The 17,758-nt window shown below is 49.3% G+C and overlaps 1 protein-coding gene across 12 annotated transcripts in view; it reads right to left on the bottom strand.

Annotated features, from left to right (window-relative positions):
- Positions 1 to 17,758, bottom strand: part of DEPDC5 (DEP domain containing 5, GATOR1 subcomplex subunit) — a 147,026-nt gene that overhangs the window by 9,033 nt on the left and 120,235 nt on the right. For 9 of the 12 annotated variants that reach the window (XM_042909807.1, XM_042909811.1, XM_042909809.1 and 6 more), the window contains 4 exons: positions 17,582 to 17,753; positions 15,020 to 15,080; positions 12,030 to 12,112; positions 11,105 to 11,868 (listed from right to left, as the gene is read on the bottom strand). In XM_042909807.1, coding sequence (XP_042765741.1) covers positions 11,576 to 11,868; positions 12,030 to 12,112; positions 15,020 to 15,080; positions 17,582 to 17,753 — 609 coding nt within the window. In that variant the 3' untranslated portion in view covers positions 11,105 to 11,575. Of the gene's footprint in view, positions 1 to 11,104; positions 11,869 to 12,029; positions 12,113 to 15,019; positions 15,081 to 17,581; positions 17,754 to 17,758 lie in introns of those variants that run through there. The other 3 variants (XR_006195091.1, XR_006195092.1, XM_042909808.1) reach the window with 3 other exon arrangements.

Raw genomic sequence — 17,758 nt, forward strand, 5'->3', positions numbered from 1 at the left:
CTTTTTGTAAACAGGGATGGGGGGTGGCCCTACCCATCGCTGAGGTAGCTCCCCCTAGATCATTCTGTATACTCTTGTAGCCACTTGCCAGATGAAGAAATCAAAGCTCAGGGGTGCCTGGGTGGCTCAGTCGGTTGAGCCTCTGACTTTGGCTCAGGTCATGATCTCTCACAGCTCGTGGGTTCAAGCTCCACGTCAGGCTCTGTGCTGACAGCTAAGAGCCTGGAGCCTGCTTCAGATTCTGTGTCTCCCTCTCTCTCTGTGCCTCCCCACTTGCTCTGTCTCTCTCTCAAAAATAAGTAAACATTAAAAAAATTTAAAAAATTAAAAAAAAGAAAAATCAAAGCTCAGGCCTGACCACTTTGTTTCCAGGCCTCTTACAACAGGCTCATGCTGGGTGAAATACAAAATACAACAAAACATAGCCCAATGGCCCACTACCAAGGGGCCCAGGGCAGGGCAAGGGTATGGGACCTGGCATAGAATCCAGATCTTGCCACTTGCCAGTTTGATGACCTCGGGTGACTTTGGGCAATCCTGATCCTTAACAGTCACTTATCTGTAAAAGGCAGCCAATAATACCCACTGTGAGGGGCTGTTGCTAGAAATAAGTCAGGCAGCAAGCAAAGCACCCCACACAGCTCCAGGCATCTGGTCAATGCCACTTCCTTTCTCCTTCAGGAAGATTTCTTCCATGAATCAGAAGAAAAGGATTCTAGGGTGGCTCGACCCTTGCAAAACAACGCAGTTCTGCTGCCGCTCAGCCCTGGGGCTGCCAGCTCTGTGCCACCCCCGCCCCGCACCTGCATGGCAGGTGGAGTCTGCAAAGACTGACTAGTCAACCAGCAGGAGCCTGGGGCCCTGTGGGTCTGGGAGGCAGGACAGGGGCATCTGCCTCTACCGCTGGCCATAGCTGTAGACTGGAGCCTCTTCCCAGGGTGCATTAACTTGGCTGGCAAAGGGCCATGATAGGACAGTAGGGAGATACTGCAACAGAAAGCAAGTTGGAGCTTGGGCCAATGTGTTTGGCCCCGGTGACCTGGCTCCATGTCTCCTAGAAGCTGCCCTGGGGATAAGGCAGCCACTGGAGTCAGGGAGCTGGGCCTGGAGACTGGATTCCTAGCCCGGCTCTGCAACAATTAGACTAACAGCAACACTCATCGGGCACCTCCACTGTGCCAGACACCGAACTAGTGCTTTACCTAAGGGCTCTTCAGGCATCCTGCATGGATGGTGAATCTGTTCCTGTTGAAAAGATGAGGGAACTGAGGTCCAGAGAAGAGAAAGCCTTGCCTAAAGTCACCAGGCCTTCCGGATACTTCTCCTGAAGACATGTCAAACAGGAGGGACCCTGTTTGTAGCCTTATGTAGCCTGTATCTTGTGTGATCTGGTCTCTGCTTCCTTCTCCAGCCACACGGGCCCCCGGCCTCTCCCCAGTCTCAGGGTCTTCAGCCAGGAACTCTACCGCAGCTTTCCATAGAAATGCCCAGAAAGCCTTCCCTGAGTCCTAGACTAGGTTGGGGTCTCCCCTTTAACCCCCTACAGTGAACTCTCTGTGGCCTTTGCTGCACTTTTCATGACTAATTACTTCACAACCATAACAATAGTGATCTGTGTAATATTTTGTTTGCCATCCTTCTCCTTCCTGTATCTGCACGATGCTTGGCACAGAGATGGTTCTTAATATGTTCGTTGATGGGAGAACAACCAAATGTGTGAACAATGAATGAGAGTATGAGCCACAAATGAATCTCCCTCTTGCAGAGAGGAGCTGGCTGTGATCCGGCCAGGAGACAGAACATTTGTATAAAGGGCCATCTCGCTCGGAATCTAAATCACAGAAACTGATAGAAACAGTATCTTCCAATCATGTGGACACTGCCCAAGGAGGCTTGTGTGAAGAGACCCCAAACTGTGTGCTGAGAGGTAGATACCCAGCTGCCAGCATGAGTTAGGTCCCCAGACCAAGCTGGCTTCTCTGTGCCCCCAACCCCCAATCTCAGACCCCAGCAGTGGCAGCCAGTCTTTGGGTTCCTGCAGGAGATGGTGACGAGGGGGCAGTGGTCAGACTTGCCTCTTGTGTTGCAAGGGGAAGTGCGCCCTGTTTCACTTCTGCTTTGAGGCGAGACACATCCTGTGTGTCAGACCACCCAGAGTGCTCCTGTCCTCCTGGAGCCAACCACCAACAGCAGCCAGTGTGGAGATCAGGCACTGGAGAGCCTGGGAACATGGCCCTCATCGCCACGCAGGGAGCCCAGGCCCCAAGCCCTGTCCTTCCTCCTTCCAGGACGTGGGTGACCCACCATGGAAGCCACGTTTAGTGGGCTTCTTTCTCCCATGCCCCACCTCTTTCTAAGGGAAGAGTCCTGGGGGTGGAGAATCCCTGAATTCAATCCTTCCCCTGCCATGTGTGTGCTCAGCAACCTTGGGTAAGTTGCTCCACTTCCCTAAGACTCAGTTTCTTCTCTGAGGAGTGGGGTACCACCACCTATCCACCTCCCTCAGGGCTATTCTCAGACTTCTAGAACTAGGACAATGGGTGCACACTTGCTTGGGGTTCAGAGTAAGAGCTCTTGTTATTCTGCTTTCTTTCTCTCCCTTCCCAGGCTTCAGACTAGCTGGTGCTGGACTAGGTTCCTGGCGAGCCTGCCAGACACATTCAAAACAGAAGGTTTGGGGGCGCCTGGGTGGCTCAGTCAGTTAAGCATCCGACTTCAGCTCAGGTCACGATCTCATGGTTCATGAGTTCAAGCCCTGCATCGGGATCACTGCTGTCAGCACAGAGCCTGCTTCAGATCCTCTGTCCCTGACTTTCTCTGCCCCTCCCCTGCTTGCACGTGCATGTGTGCACGCTCTCTCTCTCTCTCTCTCAAAAATAAATAAAACATTAAAAAATAAGACAGAATGTTTGGTCTCCATTAGGGGAGTGTTTACATGGCTGCCTTAAAGTTATGGAATTTTTTTGCATCACTCAAACCACTTTGCAAAGCTGATGGCATTGGATCCTCAACTGTGACCCCTTGAAGGAGGCAGAAGAAACACTTGTCATTGTCCCACCCCCAAACCTGAGGTCCAGTGGGGTGAACAGACTTGCTCAGGATCAGGATCGCACAGGTAGTCAGCATTAAAGTCAAACAAGAACTGTAGTGACTTCACCTGATTGTGCAAGGTCTCAAAATATTCTGTAACACTTATCCCCTGGGGTCTCACACCAATCCCCCAGACTCAGTGTGCTTTCGGAAGCTTGGGCAGGGTCACACAAAGGAAGAAATGGCAGGCTGAACCTGGAAGCAGGGTTTTGGATCACTGAAGAGAAAGAGGACAATGAAAAAGGATCATTCCCTGTCTGCCCCATCTGAGAGGCCTGCCACCACCTTGAAGCCTGGTACATTTAAAGCCTGTTCTACCCAGGGGCACCTGGGTGGCTCAGTCAGTTAAGCATCCGACTTCAGCTCAGGTCATGATCTCATGGTTCATGAGTTCAAGCCCCACGTCGGACTCTGTGTTGACAGCTCAGAGCCTGGAGCCTGCTTCAGATTCTGTGTCTCCTGCTCTCTCTGCCCCTCCCCTGCTTGTGCTCACTTGCTCTTTCTCTCAAAAATAAATTTTAAAAAAGCATTAAAAACAAAAAAAAAAGCCTGTTCTACCCAGATCCAGGACCAGGAAGAACAAAGCCAGACAGGTGAGCAAGGTGTCGAGGCTCTGTCCCTCCACCAACCCCTCCTGCCCCCCACCCGGGGTGCAGCCCCAGAGTCCAGGCTGGCACAGGGCTTCCAGACAATGGACCATTTGTCACTCTGGTTTATACTCTGGAACTTGACAACACCAACATACCTCCCTCTGGAAATCAGTTGTTGAAAATTCGGCCTTAGTAGGGCAGGTTTGGAGAAATTGCTCTCCAGTTTTCTCCCCCATCAGGTTTTAGGCAGTCATGTTCTCTTGTTTGGTCTGGTGACAAAGCCCTCCAGACCTCCAGAATCCCTTCTCTAACCCATCCTCCTCACCTACCCAGAACTCTTACACAACCTTCAAATCCCAGCCCAAATGCCCCTTTCTCCAGTCTTCCAGTTGCCCTACATAGAATTAGCTCCCCACCTCTATTTCTGTAGTGCTTTACCTGTTTCCCTCCACCAAGAATGAAAGACCGACATTGATTTGGCTTTGCATAAAGCCAAAGCTTTGCATTCAGCTTTGGTCAGCTGAATGAATGAATTCAACCAATTCTAAATAAGCACCTACGTGTGATGGGCACTTACAGTGGAGGACGCAAGGATGAGCAAGATGTGCTCTCTGCCCTCAAGGAGATCATATGTTATTGGAGAGCCTAGCTATATGTACAAGGAAAGAGAAACACAAGAGCAGTGCCACAGCATGTAAACACTAAATATGACCAGGATTCTAATCCTGGTTCTGTCCACAACTTGTAGTGTGGCCCTAAGCAGTTCTCTTAGCCACTCTGGCCTTGGCACCTAGAAAGAGTAATGGCTATAGGAGATTGGGAATGGGGCTGCCATCAAGAAAGGATTTAAAATCCATAACCAGGGGCAAGTGGCATCTATCTTCTCTTCCAAAGTCACAGGAAAGAGGGGCTCGCCATCCAGACCTTTTACCCAATCAGCATCTGGTTCAGGTTGTCTCAACCTTGACACTAATGACATGTGGGGCTGAATAATCCTTTTTGTAGGGGCTGTCCTATGCATTATAGGGTGTTTAAAAGCACCAAGGAGATGCTTACCACAGTTGTGACAACCAAAAGTGTCTTCCAACATTGCCAAATGTCCTTCAGATGGGGGCTAGTTGGGTACCACTAGCTAGCTCCTGGTTCTCCTCCAGTGCTATATCCAAGGACCTGGAAAAGGGGTGGGGGTTTTGGAACAGCATCCGGACGAAAGTCTCACAGGCTTGCCTCTGGCAGACCCCTGCCAACCCTCTCAAGCTTGTGTCTGTTCAGCTTCTGAGGACACTCAGGATGAGGACAGGCAGGACATTTCACCTTGTAAAGTGGCGTCTTTCCTAGGACAGTACATGGTTACACCTATCTGATGCTCCCAGAGTGTGGAGAGGAGAAGAACCCAAAATGTGAGCTACTAGGATTGGATGAACAACAAAGACATTAGGGAAATGTTTCTCTTCCAGGATGCCCTGGGCTTAAAAATAAAATTCTCTGGGGTTGCCTTGTTGGCTCAGTTGATTGTCTGACTTCGGCTCTGGTCATGATCTCACGGTTCATAGGTTCGAGCCCCATATCAGGCTCTCTGCTGTCAGTGTGGAGTCTGCTTTGGATCCTCTGTCTCCCTCTCTCTCTGCCCCTCCCCTGCTTGCTCACTCTCTCTCTCTCTCTCTTTCTCTCTCAAAAATAGATGAACTTTAAGTTAAAAAACAATTTTTTAAAAACTCTCTGTCTCTTTAAGAGACACCTGAAGATTAACAGGGAGAAAGTGAGCATGGATAAGCAGTCTGACATAATCCACAGTGCACAGAGAGGAGGTAAGAGACTCAGCTCCTATCACAGCTGTCACCAGCTGCCTGAAAGACTGACAGGGACCTTCATTCCCTCTTGGCACTCAGCATTCCTGTTGGTCAAGGAGGAGAAAGATCTGAAATTTTGTGATTCCTAAGGTTTCTCCCAGATTCATTGCCAGAGGAATTCAGATGAAAATGCCAGGGCTCAGAGAGAGGGGTGTGCTTGCTGATGGTCACACAGCAACTCCCCATACCCCCTCCCCCTTATCACCAGGGTGGGAAGAGATTTTCTTCCTGGAAGGACTATGTGCTGATTCACTGAGGAAACAGATGAATCTTGCTGCAGCCAGAGAAGCAGATGGAGAACAAATCTGAAGACTGGTAGGAATGAGTTCTTGGCACCTGCTTTGCCCCCCACCACCCATGCATTCCAGGCCAGGCTTCAGGCAAGTGTGTGGCATGGCCTGAGGTCCAGGAGCTGCCGGACACACTTGCAGGCTGAAGTCAGAGGCTGCGGGCCGGAAGGGAAGGAGCAGACAGTGCCTTCCAGATAGGAGCCTGGGGGAGAGGAAAAGCCACTGGCACCCGCTCAAAGTCTCTGCATTTTCCCACCAGAGCACCTGTATGTGAGGCTGTTCACATGCTACATGCATCTGCACACCAGTAGGGCTGTACCACACACACACATTACAGTCAACTGAATGGAATAAGGGGCCCCTGGCCAGAGGTCCAGGTTAGAGCAGTGGTGATGCCTCACTGACCCAGCACCACCAGGAGGTGATGGGGACAGCACAGTGAATGGGGGCTGGGCTCTGGGGTCTCCCAGACCTGATTCCCAGCCTCGCTGTTAGCTGTGTGGCCCTGGACTCCACTGCCTGGGCTTTCCACTCTCATCTGGTATGACAGTGGTTGATAAGGTTACATGATGCAGTGGCATATAATGTACGCTACATTGCCCAGAACACAGGAAACGCTCAAGAAATGAAGTGACTGTTATTATATGTACCTGAAATGTTCAGGATAACTATAAATTGGCTTCTATTCATCTTTCTGTCCCACTATTTTCTATTGTGTGCACATGCATACTATTTTCTATTTTCTGCACATGCACACTATTTTCTATTTTCCATCCATGTTAGCAAAGCCACACAGACTTCCTTAGGGTCTTAGGTGTAAGTCATGTACTTCTTCCTTGTAATACCCGAAGTTTCCATTTTAATTATTTTTGACGGATCTCTTCCTACAAAAGGGGATATGGGCTTCCATACCTATTCAATGTAGTACTTGGCAGTTGCTGGCCCAGCTGCATAGCCTTGGGCGGCCTGTGTAGCTCTCAGTCTGCTCCCACTGCCATCTTGCTGTCAATTGTCATTTTACTCAGCTGTCAAATTCTCTGCCTCTACTGTGTTGCTTTTTGGTGAGAATCATATTTCCAGGGTGGTTACACTGGATATAAAGTACTCAGTAAGAAGCCCAGAGAAGAAATCTGGAACAGGGTTTCTCAAATGGACCATGGATAGCAGTGTTTATAGTGCAGAGTCCCAGACCTCATGAATCAGAATCTCTGGGAGAAGCTCTGGAATCTGCAAATTATGTGAGCTCTTTTACATAGGAGCATTGGAGAACCACAGGTGGGGGCCTAAGACAGCTACTACTTCTGCTTTGAAGCCTCCCTGGCTTATTTCCATTCCTTTGGTAGAGGGTAAGGGCGTTACTCTATCTCATTTCTTTTCCCCCTGGGTTTTTCTGCATCTCACACTCTGTGTGGTTCTCCACCCCAAATTTGTTTCTCATTCAGGAGGCCAACTGGTGCTGCCCCAAGTGTACTAGGGCCTGGGCACACCCCAGCACAACCACAAAACCGAGAAATGTCTCCAGAGCTGCTCAGCTTCAGGCAACAACCCTGTTCATGATGAGGAGTCAGGACAGCATGGTCAGAAGGTCCTCTTCCTGCTCTTGGCAATGTGTCACCTCTGCCAACAGCAAAAACTTCCCAGCAGAGGTTCTTTGGGACCTAGATAAGGCAGCATGACCACAGCAGCTAGTGGTGTACAAGCCCTCTGGCCCAAGTAGGACACTGGGCTCAGCCTCTTGAACACTCTGACTCCTATACATCCCACAAGGCCCAAGGCTACTTCCTCTTTGAAGACTAGCCTGTCCACTCCAGCCCTCTGATTATTCCCTTCTCTAAACTCCTGGGGTTCACAGAGTCTGGGGTAATCATCATAACAGCTGATGTTTAAGGAGGGGCACAATGTTCCAGGCACTGTCCACACTCTTTACCCACATTTTCTCCTGTGGTTTCAAGACCCTGTGAGGTGGTACTAGTGTCTCATTTTACAGATGAGGAAACCGAGGTTCTGAGAGGTACAGTAACTTACTCAGATGCACATGCCAGCAAGTGGCTGTGCCTGAATCTGAATCCAGACACTGGCCTCCTGTGTCTGCCCCCTTAACTGCCACACTACTGACTGTAACCAAATGCCTGGAAAAACACTGGGCCTGGGAACCAGAGGACCTGGTCCTCATCCCAGTTCCACCTAGACCCTGGAGCAGCTCACTCCATGTTTCCTTAACTAGGAGAGTATGAAAGGGTTGGACTAGATCACCAAGAACCCCTCTGCTCTAAGGCTCTTGTCTTACGGGACCACCCTCATCCTCTCCTACACTGGGGTGACCCAAGTATGTCATGCACATGTCTGGGTTTTGATGGCCTATTTCTCAACATGAATAAGTGCCCTCCATGACTTAATTTAGGGAAAGAGATTGACGATCCCATGAAGATCTTCCTTACAGTCCATGTGTTCCTCCTTTGGGCCGGGCCCTGTGAGGGGCTCTGCCATGTGCATCTGCTCCCTTGGTCTCACCAGCTCATTCACTCAATTCTCATTGACTGGAGAGTGTGCCAAAGAAATTCTCAACCTAGGATGCTAAAAGGGGTCAGCAAATAATTGCATTGTCACAAGCACAGAAGAAGAGCAACACTCCAGGGAAGTATATGTGGGGGGGGGGGGTGGGGAGGGGCTGGGGTTGGGAAGAAAGGTGAGGCTATGTCATCTCTATTTAACAGGTGAGGAACCACACTTGGGAGGCAGAACATTCCTAGCTCTCACAGTGAAGAAATGGCAGGACTGGAATTTAAACCTGGGTCCTCTTAGCCCCAAGTTTCCTGCCCTTCTCTCTCCACTGAGGAATGGTTATTCACATTTATACACCTGGTGTGAGGCTTCCAATATGCATGCACACATCCCTCATGTCTAACCAAACCACACACTTCCTCAGGCCAGGCTTTCTCTGCACCTGGGCAGCAGGCATGGAGGGAGATGGACAGGCCTGAGGGGCAGATGGGGAGGACTAGGATGGAGCTGGAGGGGGACTGAGTTCTACTCCCAGATTCTGGCTTGGATGAGTGGGTGGAAGGAGGTGCTGGTCAGAGAAAGGAAGAATTTGGGGGAACTGGGGTTCAAGGGCATGAATATTTCAGGCTCAGTTCTGAAGGGTGAGTGGCTAGCATTCTAGCTTCTTCTAGCCACCTCTTCTTCCACCAAATCACTCTCTGGGCCTTCTTTTCCCAGGTCATCTTTGTGGGTTTTTTGGGTTTTTTATTTATTTATTGAGAGAGAGAGAATCCCAAGCAGGCTCCATACTGTAAGCACAGAGCCTGACACAGGGCTTGAACTCACGAACCATGAGATCATGACCTGAGCTTCAGTCAAGAGTCAATGCTTAACCAACTGAGCCACTCAGGCACCTCGCTCAGGTCATCTTTGGAAGAGAGGAGGAAAGTAGGATACTGAGGACCACACATGACTATGCCACATGATCCAATCTGAACAGACCAGTGGCTGCCGTGTCCAGCAACATCATGCAGGAAGCTGGTTCAGAAACATGGCAGAGGATTTCGCATCTGGGAATGTCAGAACAGCTGACATTTGTTTACAGCCTGCTAGGTAATAAGTGCTTTCATATACATCTATCTTCTGGTCCTCCCACAATCCTAGCAGACAGCCTCCCATAAATGAAGGACACTGACGCTTGAAAAACAGTAAAGGTTTGTCGGAGGGAAGGAAAGGTGAGAAAGGGAAAGAAAATGGATTTTTATCAAGGACCTGTTCCTCACCAGGAATCAACCTCTGTGTTTTCACATGTATTAACAGATCTATTCTCTCAAAATCTCTACATGTACTATTAATAGCTCCAATTTACAGATGAGGAAATGCCTCCATTAAGTAATTTAAGAACCCAGTGCAGAGAGATTCAGATGCAACGCCCAGTGCCAGGCTCTCGAGTCCAGAGTTCATTCATTCACTCCACATATTCAGCTGATACCATTTCTCCAGCATCTATTATTATGCTGCACATTTAGGAACAAAGAGGTAAACAAAACAGGCAAGCTTCTGTCATGCTAGATTGTAAATGTACCAAGCGTTGCCAGAGAAGTACAAGGTGCTGAGGGAAGACCTGACAGGTAGCCAACTGTGCTTCCCTGGAGAAGCATTTGAGCAAAGAGCAGATGAACAATGACCAGGAGTTAGCAGGGCAGAGTGAGCCTGGAAAGGAGGAGTGTTCTAAGCAGATGGAACAGCATGTGCAAAGGATCTGAGCTGCTAAAGAGTTTATGATGCTCCAGGTGGTTAGAGGAATAATAGCCTGGGACCAGGTAAGTGGTGAGCATGATCAGAGTAGTTTTTTTTTCTTTTCTTTTTTCTTTTCTTTTTCTTCCTTCCTTCCTTTTCTCTTTCTTTCTTTCTAGTTTATTTTGAGACAGAGAGAGAGATAGTGTGTGTGTCTGTGTGCACGCATGCCCATGTGAGCAGGAGAGGGGCAGAGAGAGTGGGAGAGAGAAAGAGATCCCAAGTAGGCTCTGTGCTGCAAGCTGACACAGGGCTCTATCCCACGAACCATGAGATCACGACCTGAGTCGAGATCAAGAGTGGGACACTTAACCGACTAAGCCACCCAGGCACCCCCAGAGTGGTTTTTAAATAAGACTCTAACTGCTAAGTGGAGGATGGCCTGGAGGGAAAGCAGAGGTGGGTTAGGGGGCTCTCCTAGCCACGTGAGAGGAAAAGGAAGATGAAGAAGGGCTGGGCCGGGAGTGGTAGCAGAGGACTTGGGAAGAAGTGAGTAGATTTGAAAGCTACTGAGGAGGTAAATCCACAGGGCTTGTGTGGAGAGATGGAGGGGGAGGCAGTGGCAGTACCTGTCAGGTACCCCCAGGCCTGCAGCCCCTCACCCCTACTATCAGGGCAAGGTGCTGCAGTTGAGGCACCATGCTAGATCTTATCTCTGTAAGAAGTGGGTTCTAAACCTTGGAGTCAATAGAGACTTTGTTTTTTTTGGAATGCCATGACATCCATGTGCCACACCTGGGCTCACCCACTTAGCAACATTCACTCCAACAGCACAAGCCTGCAATTGCGTATGGTATTATTTGCTCATTAAGTCTGAAAGAAACTATTTTACTCCTGCCCAAAGGCCTGTAAAAAGACATCTTTCAGTAAATCCACCACCAGACTCTCCAAGACAGTGAATTCTCCTCACCTTCTGTGGCTGCCTCATTTGCCACTACGTCCCTGGCGACGGGGCCCGACTGCCCAGCCAAGGATGGGGTCGCTGCTGCCAGGAACCAGGCTGGGCCAGAGATGCCGCACATGGCACTTTATTCCTGCTTCTGATATATACAGGTATGTACAGTTGGTGTGAGCCTATGGTACACTATTTCACAAAATTATCTTACATCCTGTGCACACTTCTGGGCGGGAAGTGGCAGACTGCTCTGAAAAGCCCACGGCTAGTGGAGGGAAAGGATGCTCACTGGAGCCACCCCCACTCCAAAGACATTCACGGGGGCTGCACGCCCCCTTCCCCAGTACTGAGGCCCTCCCACGGACCATCTGGACCTCCCACCTGCTCTCAGCGCTAGTTTCTTCCTGAGTCTTTCTCCTCGAGTGGAAGAACATTTTGTGGGGGAGGAGGAAGCAGCAGCAATGGCTCCCACTCACCGACGGTGGCCCTGCTGCCTGCCACCCAGAGCCTGACTGCCGCTATTGGACGTGGACAGCAGGAGTGGAATCCTCCCCGTGCTGTGGGCCCTGGTGCACCCTGGCCTCACGGGGCGCTAGCATGCATCTTCTCCAGGCAGCTCATCCAGAACGTGACCAGCCGGTTGTCGCGGTTGATGCAGAAGTCCGTGAAATCCCTGAGCAGCCGATCAGCAAACTTCTCATCCCCTGTGGCACTAGATCGCCACGTCTTGGTCAGCATGGTGTTGTAGGCCCAGTTGTAGCCAACCCGCTCCTCACAGAACATGTTCTGGTTAGTGGAGCTGGTGGAGTTTCGCCGACGTCGCTGCTGCCCCGAGAACTTTCGCCTGGAGTAGGGCAGCTGCAGGAACACCGTTCCTGAGAAGCAAGATGCCCTGTGTCACCACCACCATGGGGAGGGTTCCCAGGGCAGATGTGGTGGCTCTGCAACCATAGGCTCAATCAAGAGAAGAAGCCCCCGAGCATAGGCTCCTGCCACAGGGACCCACCTGCCCCACGTTTTGCCTGCAGGGTCTCACCTGTAACATGGATGTACTGAGGCTTGTTCTCGGCAGGGAAGTTAAAAGCAGAAGCAGAATATTTATCTTGTACAAACCCAAACCTAAGGGAAGGACGGGAAGACACACAGATTAGGGCCTCCTCAGCTAAAGGGACAAGGGGAACAAATGTGACTAAGAGGACTGACAGCCTGAGCTAGAGGGGCCTGGAAAGATCTCTTTCAAGATGGAACATTCAAGGGGCGCCTGCATGGCTCAGTCAGTTAAGTGTCCGACTTTGGCTCAGGTCATGATCTCGCAGTTTGCGGGTTTGAGCCCCGTGTTGGGCTCTGTGCTGGCGGCTCAGAGGCTGGAGCCTGCGTCAGATTCTGTGTCTCCCTCTCTCTCTGCCTCTCCCCCACTCATGCTCTGTCTCTCTCTCTCTCTCTCTCTCAAAAATAAACATTAAAAAAAAAAAAAAAAAAAGATGGCTGCTTCTTTTCTCCCATCCCGTACCTCTTCTCTGCCTCTCACTGGAATCCACATCACGCCCTATGTGGGGCAAGGTGCCCATCCACATGCTTGAGAGGGGAAGGTCCTTATCTTAATTCACCTAGCCACACCTCTTTCCCTTAGTTCTCCCAGACAAACACATAGTAGGCCCTCGAACAAGGCTCTGAATTGAAATAGAATAAATTATCTTAACTGAAATCCTCTTCTTAAAAATGAGGCACACGATTCTAGGGCTCTCTGCTTTGCTGTGTTCTAGAAATGGGCAAGAGGAGCCACTTTTCATCTATGACTTATTAGATTCTGCTTCTCATCTATGGCTTGTTCTATTCCGGGTTTTTCTATTTCCATCACACACATTTATTACAGCTCTACCTGCTAAGTGCTGTAAAGGACACGTTAACAGATGTGGCTCTCGCCCTGAGTCTGAGAGGTTTATGTAATGAAGGCAGCAATGTAGGTAGAACTAAAGGAGGTAAAACACCTGTCTCCTTTTCACTGCATCCTCTATATAAGCTGTCAGCTTTACACTGACATTCACTAATTATTTATCAAAGAACACATGAAATCAAATATGCAAGTTAAATGGACAAGCTAATGTGCACTCAAAGCTCTGTCATGTATAGGCTGACCCTATCATGTGTAGGAATGGCTCTGGATTTTGCCTTTCTTCCTCTCCATTTTCCAATTAAGGCTATTTATTTACTAGCATAGATCAGCCTGACCAGACTCTTGCCTCATTTCTTCTTTAGATCACGAGGAAGACCTTTAAGTTTAAAAAGGCAATTTAAACACATGGTGCTTGGCCCCCTCACTGTCCACTTGGGGAGCACATGAGCCAGGACTATGGTGAGGGCGGGGCGGGGGGGGGTGCTCAGTCCCACCCAGACAAAAATAAAGGAGGAGCTGGGGAGCCACAGCAGGGGTAGGATGGATGGATCAGCTTCTCTGGACCCATCTCTAACTCCATCCGAGATGAATCTTATGGATGGGCTAATGTTTCCTTTTGGAGCCACATTCCAACCTAGAGTTCCATTCTGTGCAAAAGCTATTCTGGGCAAGGCACATTGCCTTGGTGCGTAAACGGAAACAAAAATGAGAAAAATGCATACCCTTGTCCCCCAGGGACCCCTGAACTAGTGTAATAGATGGATAGAGTGTATTGGAAAAAAAGGAGGGATTTAGAGAGGAGAGACCTGGGAATCTGTGGTGGAACAAGACTGACAGGTGTAGAACAGGGGTGGGGGCTTAGGGGAGAAGGTTTAGTGGGTAAGGTGGGTCTGGGTGGAGAAGGGGGAGCAGGGTGAGGTGGGGAAGGGGGAGCATGTTTAGGTATAGGGACACACAGTAGAGTCCATGCAGTGATACACAGAATAGAAGACGTGAAGAGTCTGAAGGCTGAAAAAGCACTCTGAAGAGGACAGGGCAAAGTTTAGATATGACTAGGATCTAGATGAGTTTGGATCAGGAGGGGAATGCTGTGAAGAAAAAAGCACATCTGACAAATAAAGGCCATGTCCTGAGTGACATCTAGTCACCAAAATCCAACGACCACCCAATGATATCCATGGGAAGCATCAGACCTGCTTATAAACTTGTCAGTTGGCTGGGGTCTTCCTAATAATACCTACTGCCTACCAAGAGCTTCTTAGGTGCTCGGAACTCCAGAGAACCCTCCCGACAACCCAGTGAAGGGTGAGAAAACGAAGGTGAAGCAGTTCCAAAACTTGTTCACGGTTCCTCAGCCAGATGCTGGTGGAGGCGGAGGTGAACCAGGCTTGTCTGCTTCCTGCATCGAGGCCCTTTGCCACCAATCCACTGTACTCCCCACCTTTTGCCCCCAATCAGCACCCACTCCTGCTGAAAGAAGCAGCCAGTCTATGGTGGGCAGGGGGCAGGAGGGAGGTTCGTGGTGGGGTGGTAACAGCTTAAGATGTTTGAATAAGATGACAGGACACTGAAGAAGGTGCAGAGAGAGGATTATGGAAGCAGGAACAGAGGACTTACTTCTGCCATGATTAACATGAAGTGGACATTGCCTAGTGCATTCTGGAGACAAAGCTGGACTGGTTTGAGGGGTAGACAGCTAAGCCCAGGAAAGCCCTTTCCTGGCACACATATTAGGCGCCAGTAAAAACCTATGGACTTATCTATTGCTTTTTAACCCTTCATTATCTTTTCAACGTGTGTCTAGGGGCTTGAAACACGTTTTACAGTTTTTCATCTATGTCATCTCCTGGACAGCTTGGACCAGGGTCTTGTTGGAGGCTAAGGAGGGAGCTCTACGCTCTCCCTTCAACTGGAAGAAAATAATGAGGTCCGAAAAACAATAGCTACAGGAACTGACAGGTAATGCTTATCTCTGAAACCAAGGCAAAGGGTCCTGTTGGAGGTCAGCAGCAAGGCTGTCATTGGTGGGCCAGATCCGTTTCCCCAGAAATGAAACAAACTGGGTTTGGGTTTGGTAATTGCTGGATAGTCACTGATGCCCTCCCACTATACCTTCTTGCTCAGGGACCAACCTGTGTGCAATGGCTTCCTGGAAAAGGTGCATTCGATCCCAGTATGTTTCCGGTTCAAAGCCTAAAAGGAGAAAAGAATAAAAGCAGGGGTGTGATTCCAAGGTTTGTAATTCTTCCTGGCTTTGGCCTTCTGTAACCTTCACTTCTCTTGGCCATTTCTCCCCTGTCCTTAAGCACGCTTTTCCACACTACCTGCTTTTGAAAGACCAGCCTCTGTCCCAAGGACCAATTGTGTTTTCTCACCATCCCTTCCCCAAAGCTCTATCAGGTTCTGAAAGGCACTCGTTGCTCACACTCAGCAATGAGTGTGAGCTACCGGAACTTGATGTAAGCCTCGTTCTAATGACTCCCTATACCAAAAGTGGAAAGGAACATGATGTTAAAGTACAAACAAAAGATAAGCTTTACATGCGTGTTATCTGCTTCTAAGGAGACAAAAAATTTTTTTTATTACCAATGTTCCATTTCCCTACAAGGAAAGACAATATTATAAGCTCCATTTTAGGAATGGGGAAATCGAAGCAAATAAATACGAAAATTATTTTTGGAAAAGTGATAGGCTGGGGAGGGCAGGAGGGCACAGAGGTGCCTTTTCTCCATTGCCCGCATCATTGCTCCAGCCTCGCTTCTTCTGCACAGCTGGTGTGAAGACTGAGAGCTGATGAGGAGGTGGAGGCTGAGGCCAGGTGTCACACAGCAACAGGCAATGGACCAGCACTGCTCTTGGGACCAAGATGCTGACGGCTGGAGGTGCAACTTCACGAGACATGAAAACAGGGGCTCTGTACGTTTTGGAATTTTCTATCTAGGATACATTTGAAGGTTCTAGGCAACTAAAGAGCAAAAAAGAAAGAAAAAAGGCTTTGGCTTTAATAGGAAAAACACGTACAGCAGCTTCCTCATCAGATGTTTAAGATTTTGTATCCACTGTTATTGGAAGGGGAGATAATAGGAAGAGAGTAGCACAGAAGCAAGAAAATCGACTTTTAGATTTAAGCCCTTATTCCTTTAAACTAGGCCTCCTTTCTTCAGCGGTAACCATGTAACCATGGCAACCAACAGAGGATGCTGGTCTTAAAGCCTGGGTTACAACTGGCAGGGAAAACCATCAGCTCACACAAAAAATGTCCTCCAATGCCAGCCTTGCCAGCAATCCTGTGCTGTTACAGTGAAGGTGGAAAACCCCAGAAGAATCTCTGGCTGGTGTGGGGGAAGTGTCTCCTGAGCATATTAAAAACAGTAGCATGAGGCAGTTGCCTGGCTTGAAATCATCAGATACGAATATAATCATGTGGCATTTCAGGACTGTAATGGTCCTCTTAGCTGCTGTGAGGTTAGAGAATGTGCGTGTATGTGTGTGTGTGTGTGTGTGCTCGCGTGTGTGTATGTGTGTGTGAAGAGCACTCTGTCAACTCTAAGGATCACAGATCTATGCCCTCTAGTGGCTCTGTGGGGCCCACCTGGAACCCCAGCCATCACTGGAAACACTGTGTCTACATAAAAATGTCTTCTGAGATGTAAACAAAGAATATACAGACAGGCCTTTGGAACACAAGCTGTTTGTACCACCGGGGCAGCCTGTCACGAAAGGTGCAGGGACACTTAGTGTGGTCTCCCTGACCTGGAGGGACCTCTCACCCCTGGGCTGTTCTCTTCCACCAACCATGATGCAGACTTACATGGACAAAAGAAGAAACCACTTCCCTTACACCAGAAGTTTTTCCATTCACACTTACAATTTCTACGTCTGAGAAACCAAAGGGCTACTGTTTTTTTTTTAACTTTTCATTTTAAAAAAGGTCATCTGTGAGTTCACCAAGAGCTCTGGAGGAGCTCTTTATACGTTCATCACAATGGGCAACTAATTGGTGATAAAAAGTTCTGTGCTGTGTGAAGTAAGTCTTGTTCCTTCTGTCTGTCCTACACCTGCCCTCAGAGATCGGCTGGGCTCAGGTGGAGCAGCAGGGTGCCTCAGCCCACTGTCTCCCCACGTTTAGATTGACAGCCCTCTCAGGGGAAGGGCTCAGAGCCCTGCTGTCCTCCTATGAGCCCCCTCCTGCTCTGTCTTCCTTGCGACGCAGGACTCGAGCCACATGTAGTGTTCCAGGTGCTGACACAGTACAGCTTTGCAAAATAGGACGCTGTATCCTGTTCTGCTTTCAATGCCTCCCTTAAGGTTCAAATTCCCACAGCCCAAGCCAGTAAGGCTGGAGCACAGAAAGGAGAGTGTGGGGAGAATACCAGTGCCACTCGTGATTTACAGTGTATCATACCTTCTCCCACTCACCATCTGCTCCAGGTCTCACAAGGGTCTTCCTGAGTTGGCAAGGCAGCTTTAAACTTTATGTGCTCTCATTTGAGGGATAAGGAATTTGAAGCTCAGAGACATTAAGTGACTTACCCAGGGTTACCCAGCCACTAAGTGAAAAACCAGCTTTAAACTTAGATCATTTTGATCCCTCGTCCAAAGGCTCCCTCTGTGCACTAGGCTGTGTCAATTAGACACCTAGAGAGGTGGCCTTACTCATGGAGATAGAACCTCCAGAGGGGAGTATCTCTTACTATCGAACAGATGCTCACTGCCCTCCTTGAGCAGGCAGCTGATGTTGAGTGGGATGAAGAGCTGAGCTCGAAGTGGATCGCCATACAGGTAACTGGGCAGCGCAAAGGGACCCTCCAAAACGGGGACCAACAGAAAGCCGCAGGAAGTAGCTTTTCGATGCCAGCCTTGGACCTGGT

The sequence above is a fragment of the Panthera leo genome, chromosome D3 (assembly GCF_018350215.1).
Source record: "Panthera leo isolate Ple1 chromosome D3, P.leo_Ple1_pat1.1, whole genome shotgun sequence".
Lineage (NCBI taxonomy): Eukaryota > Metazoa > Chordata > Mammalia > Carnivora > Felidae > Panthera > Panthera leo.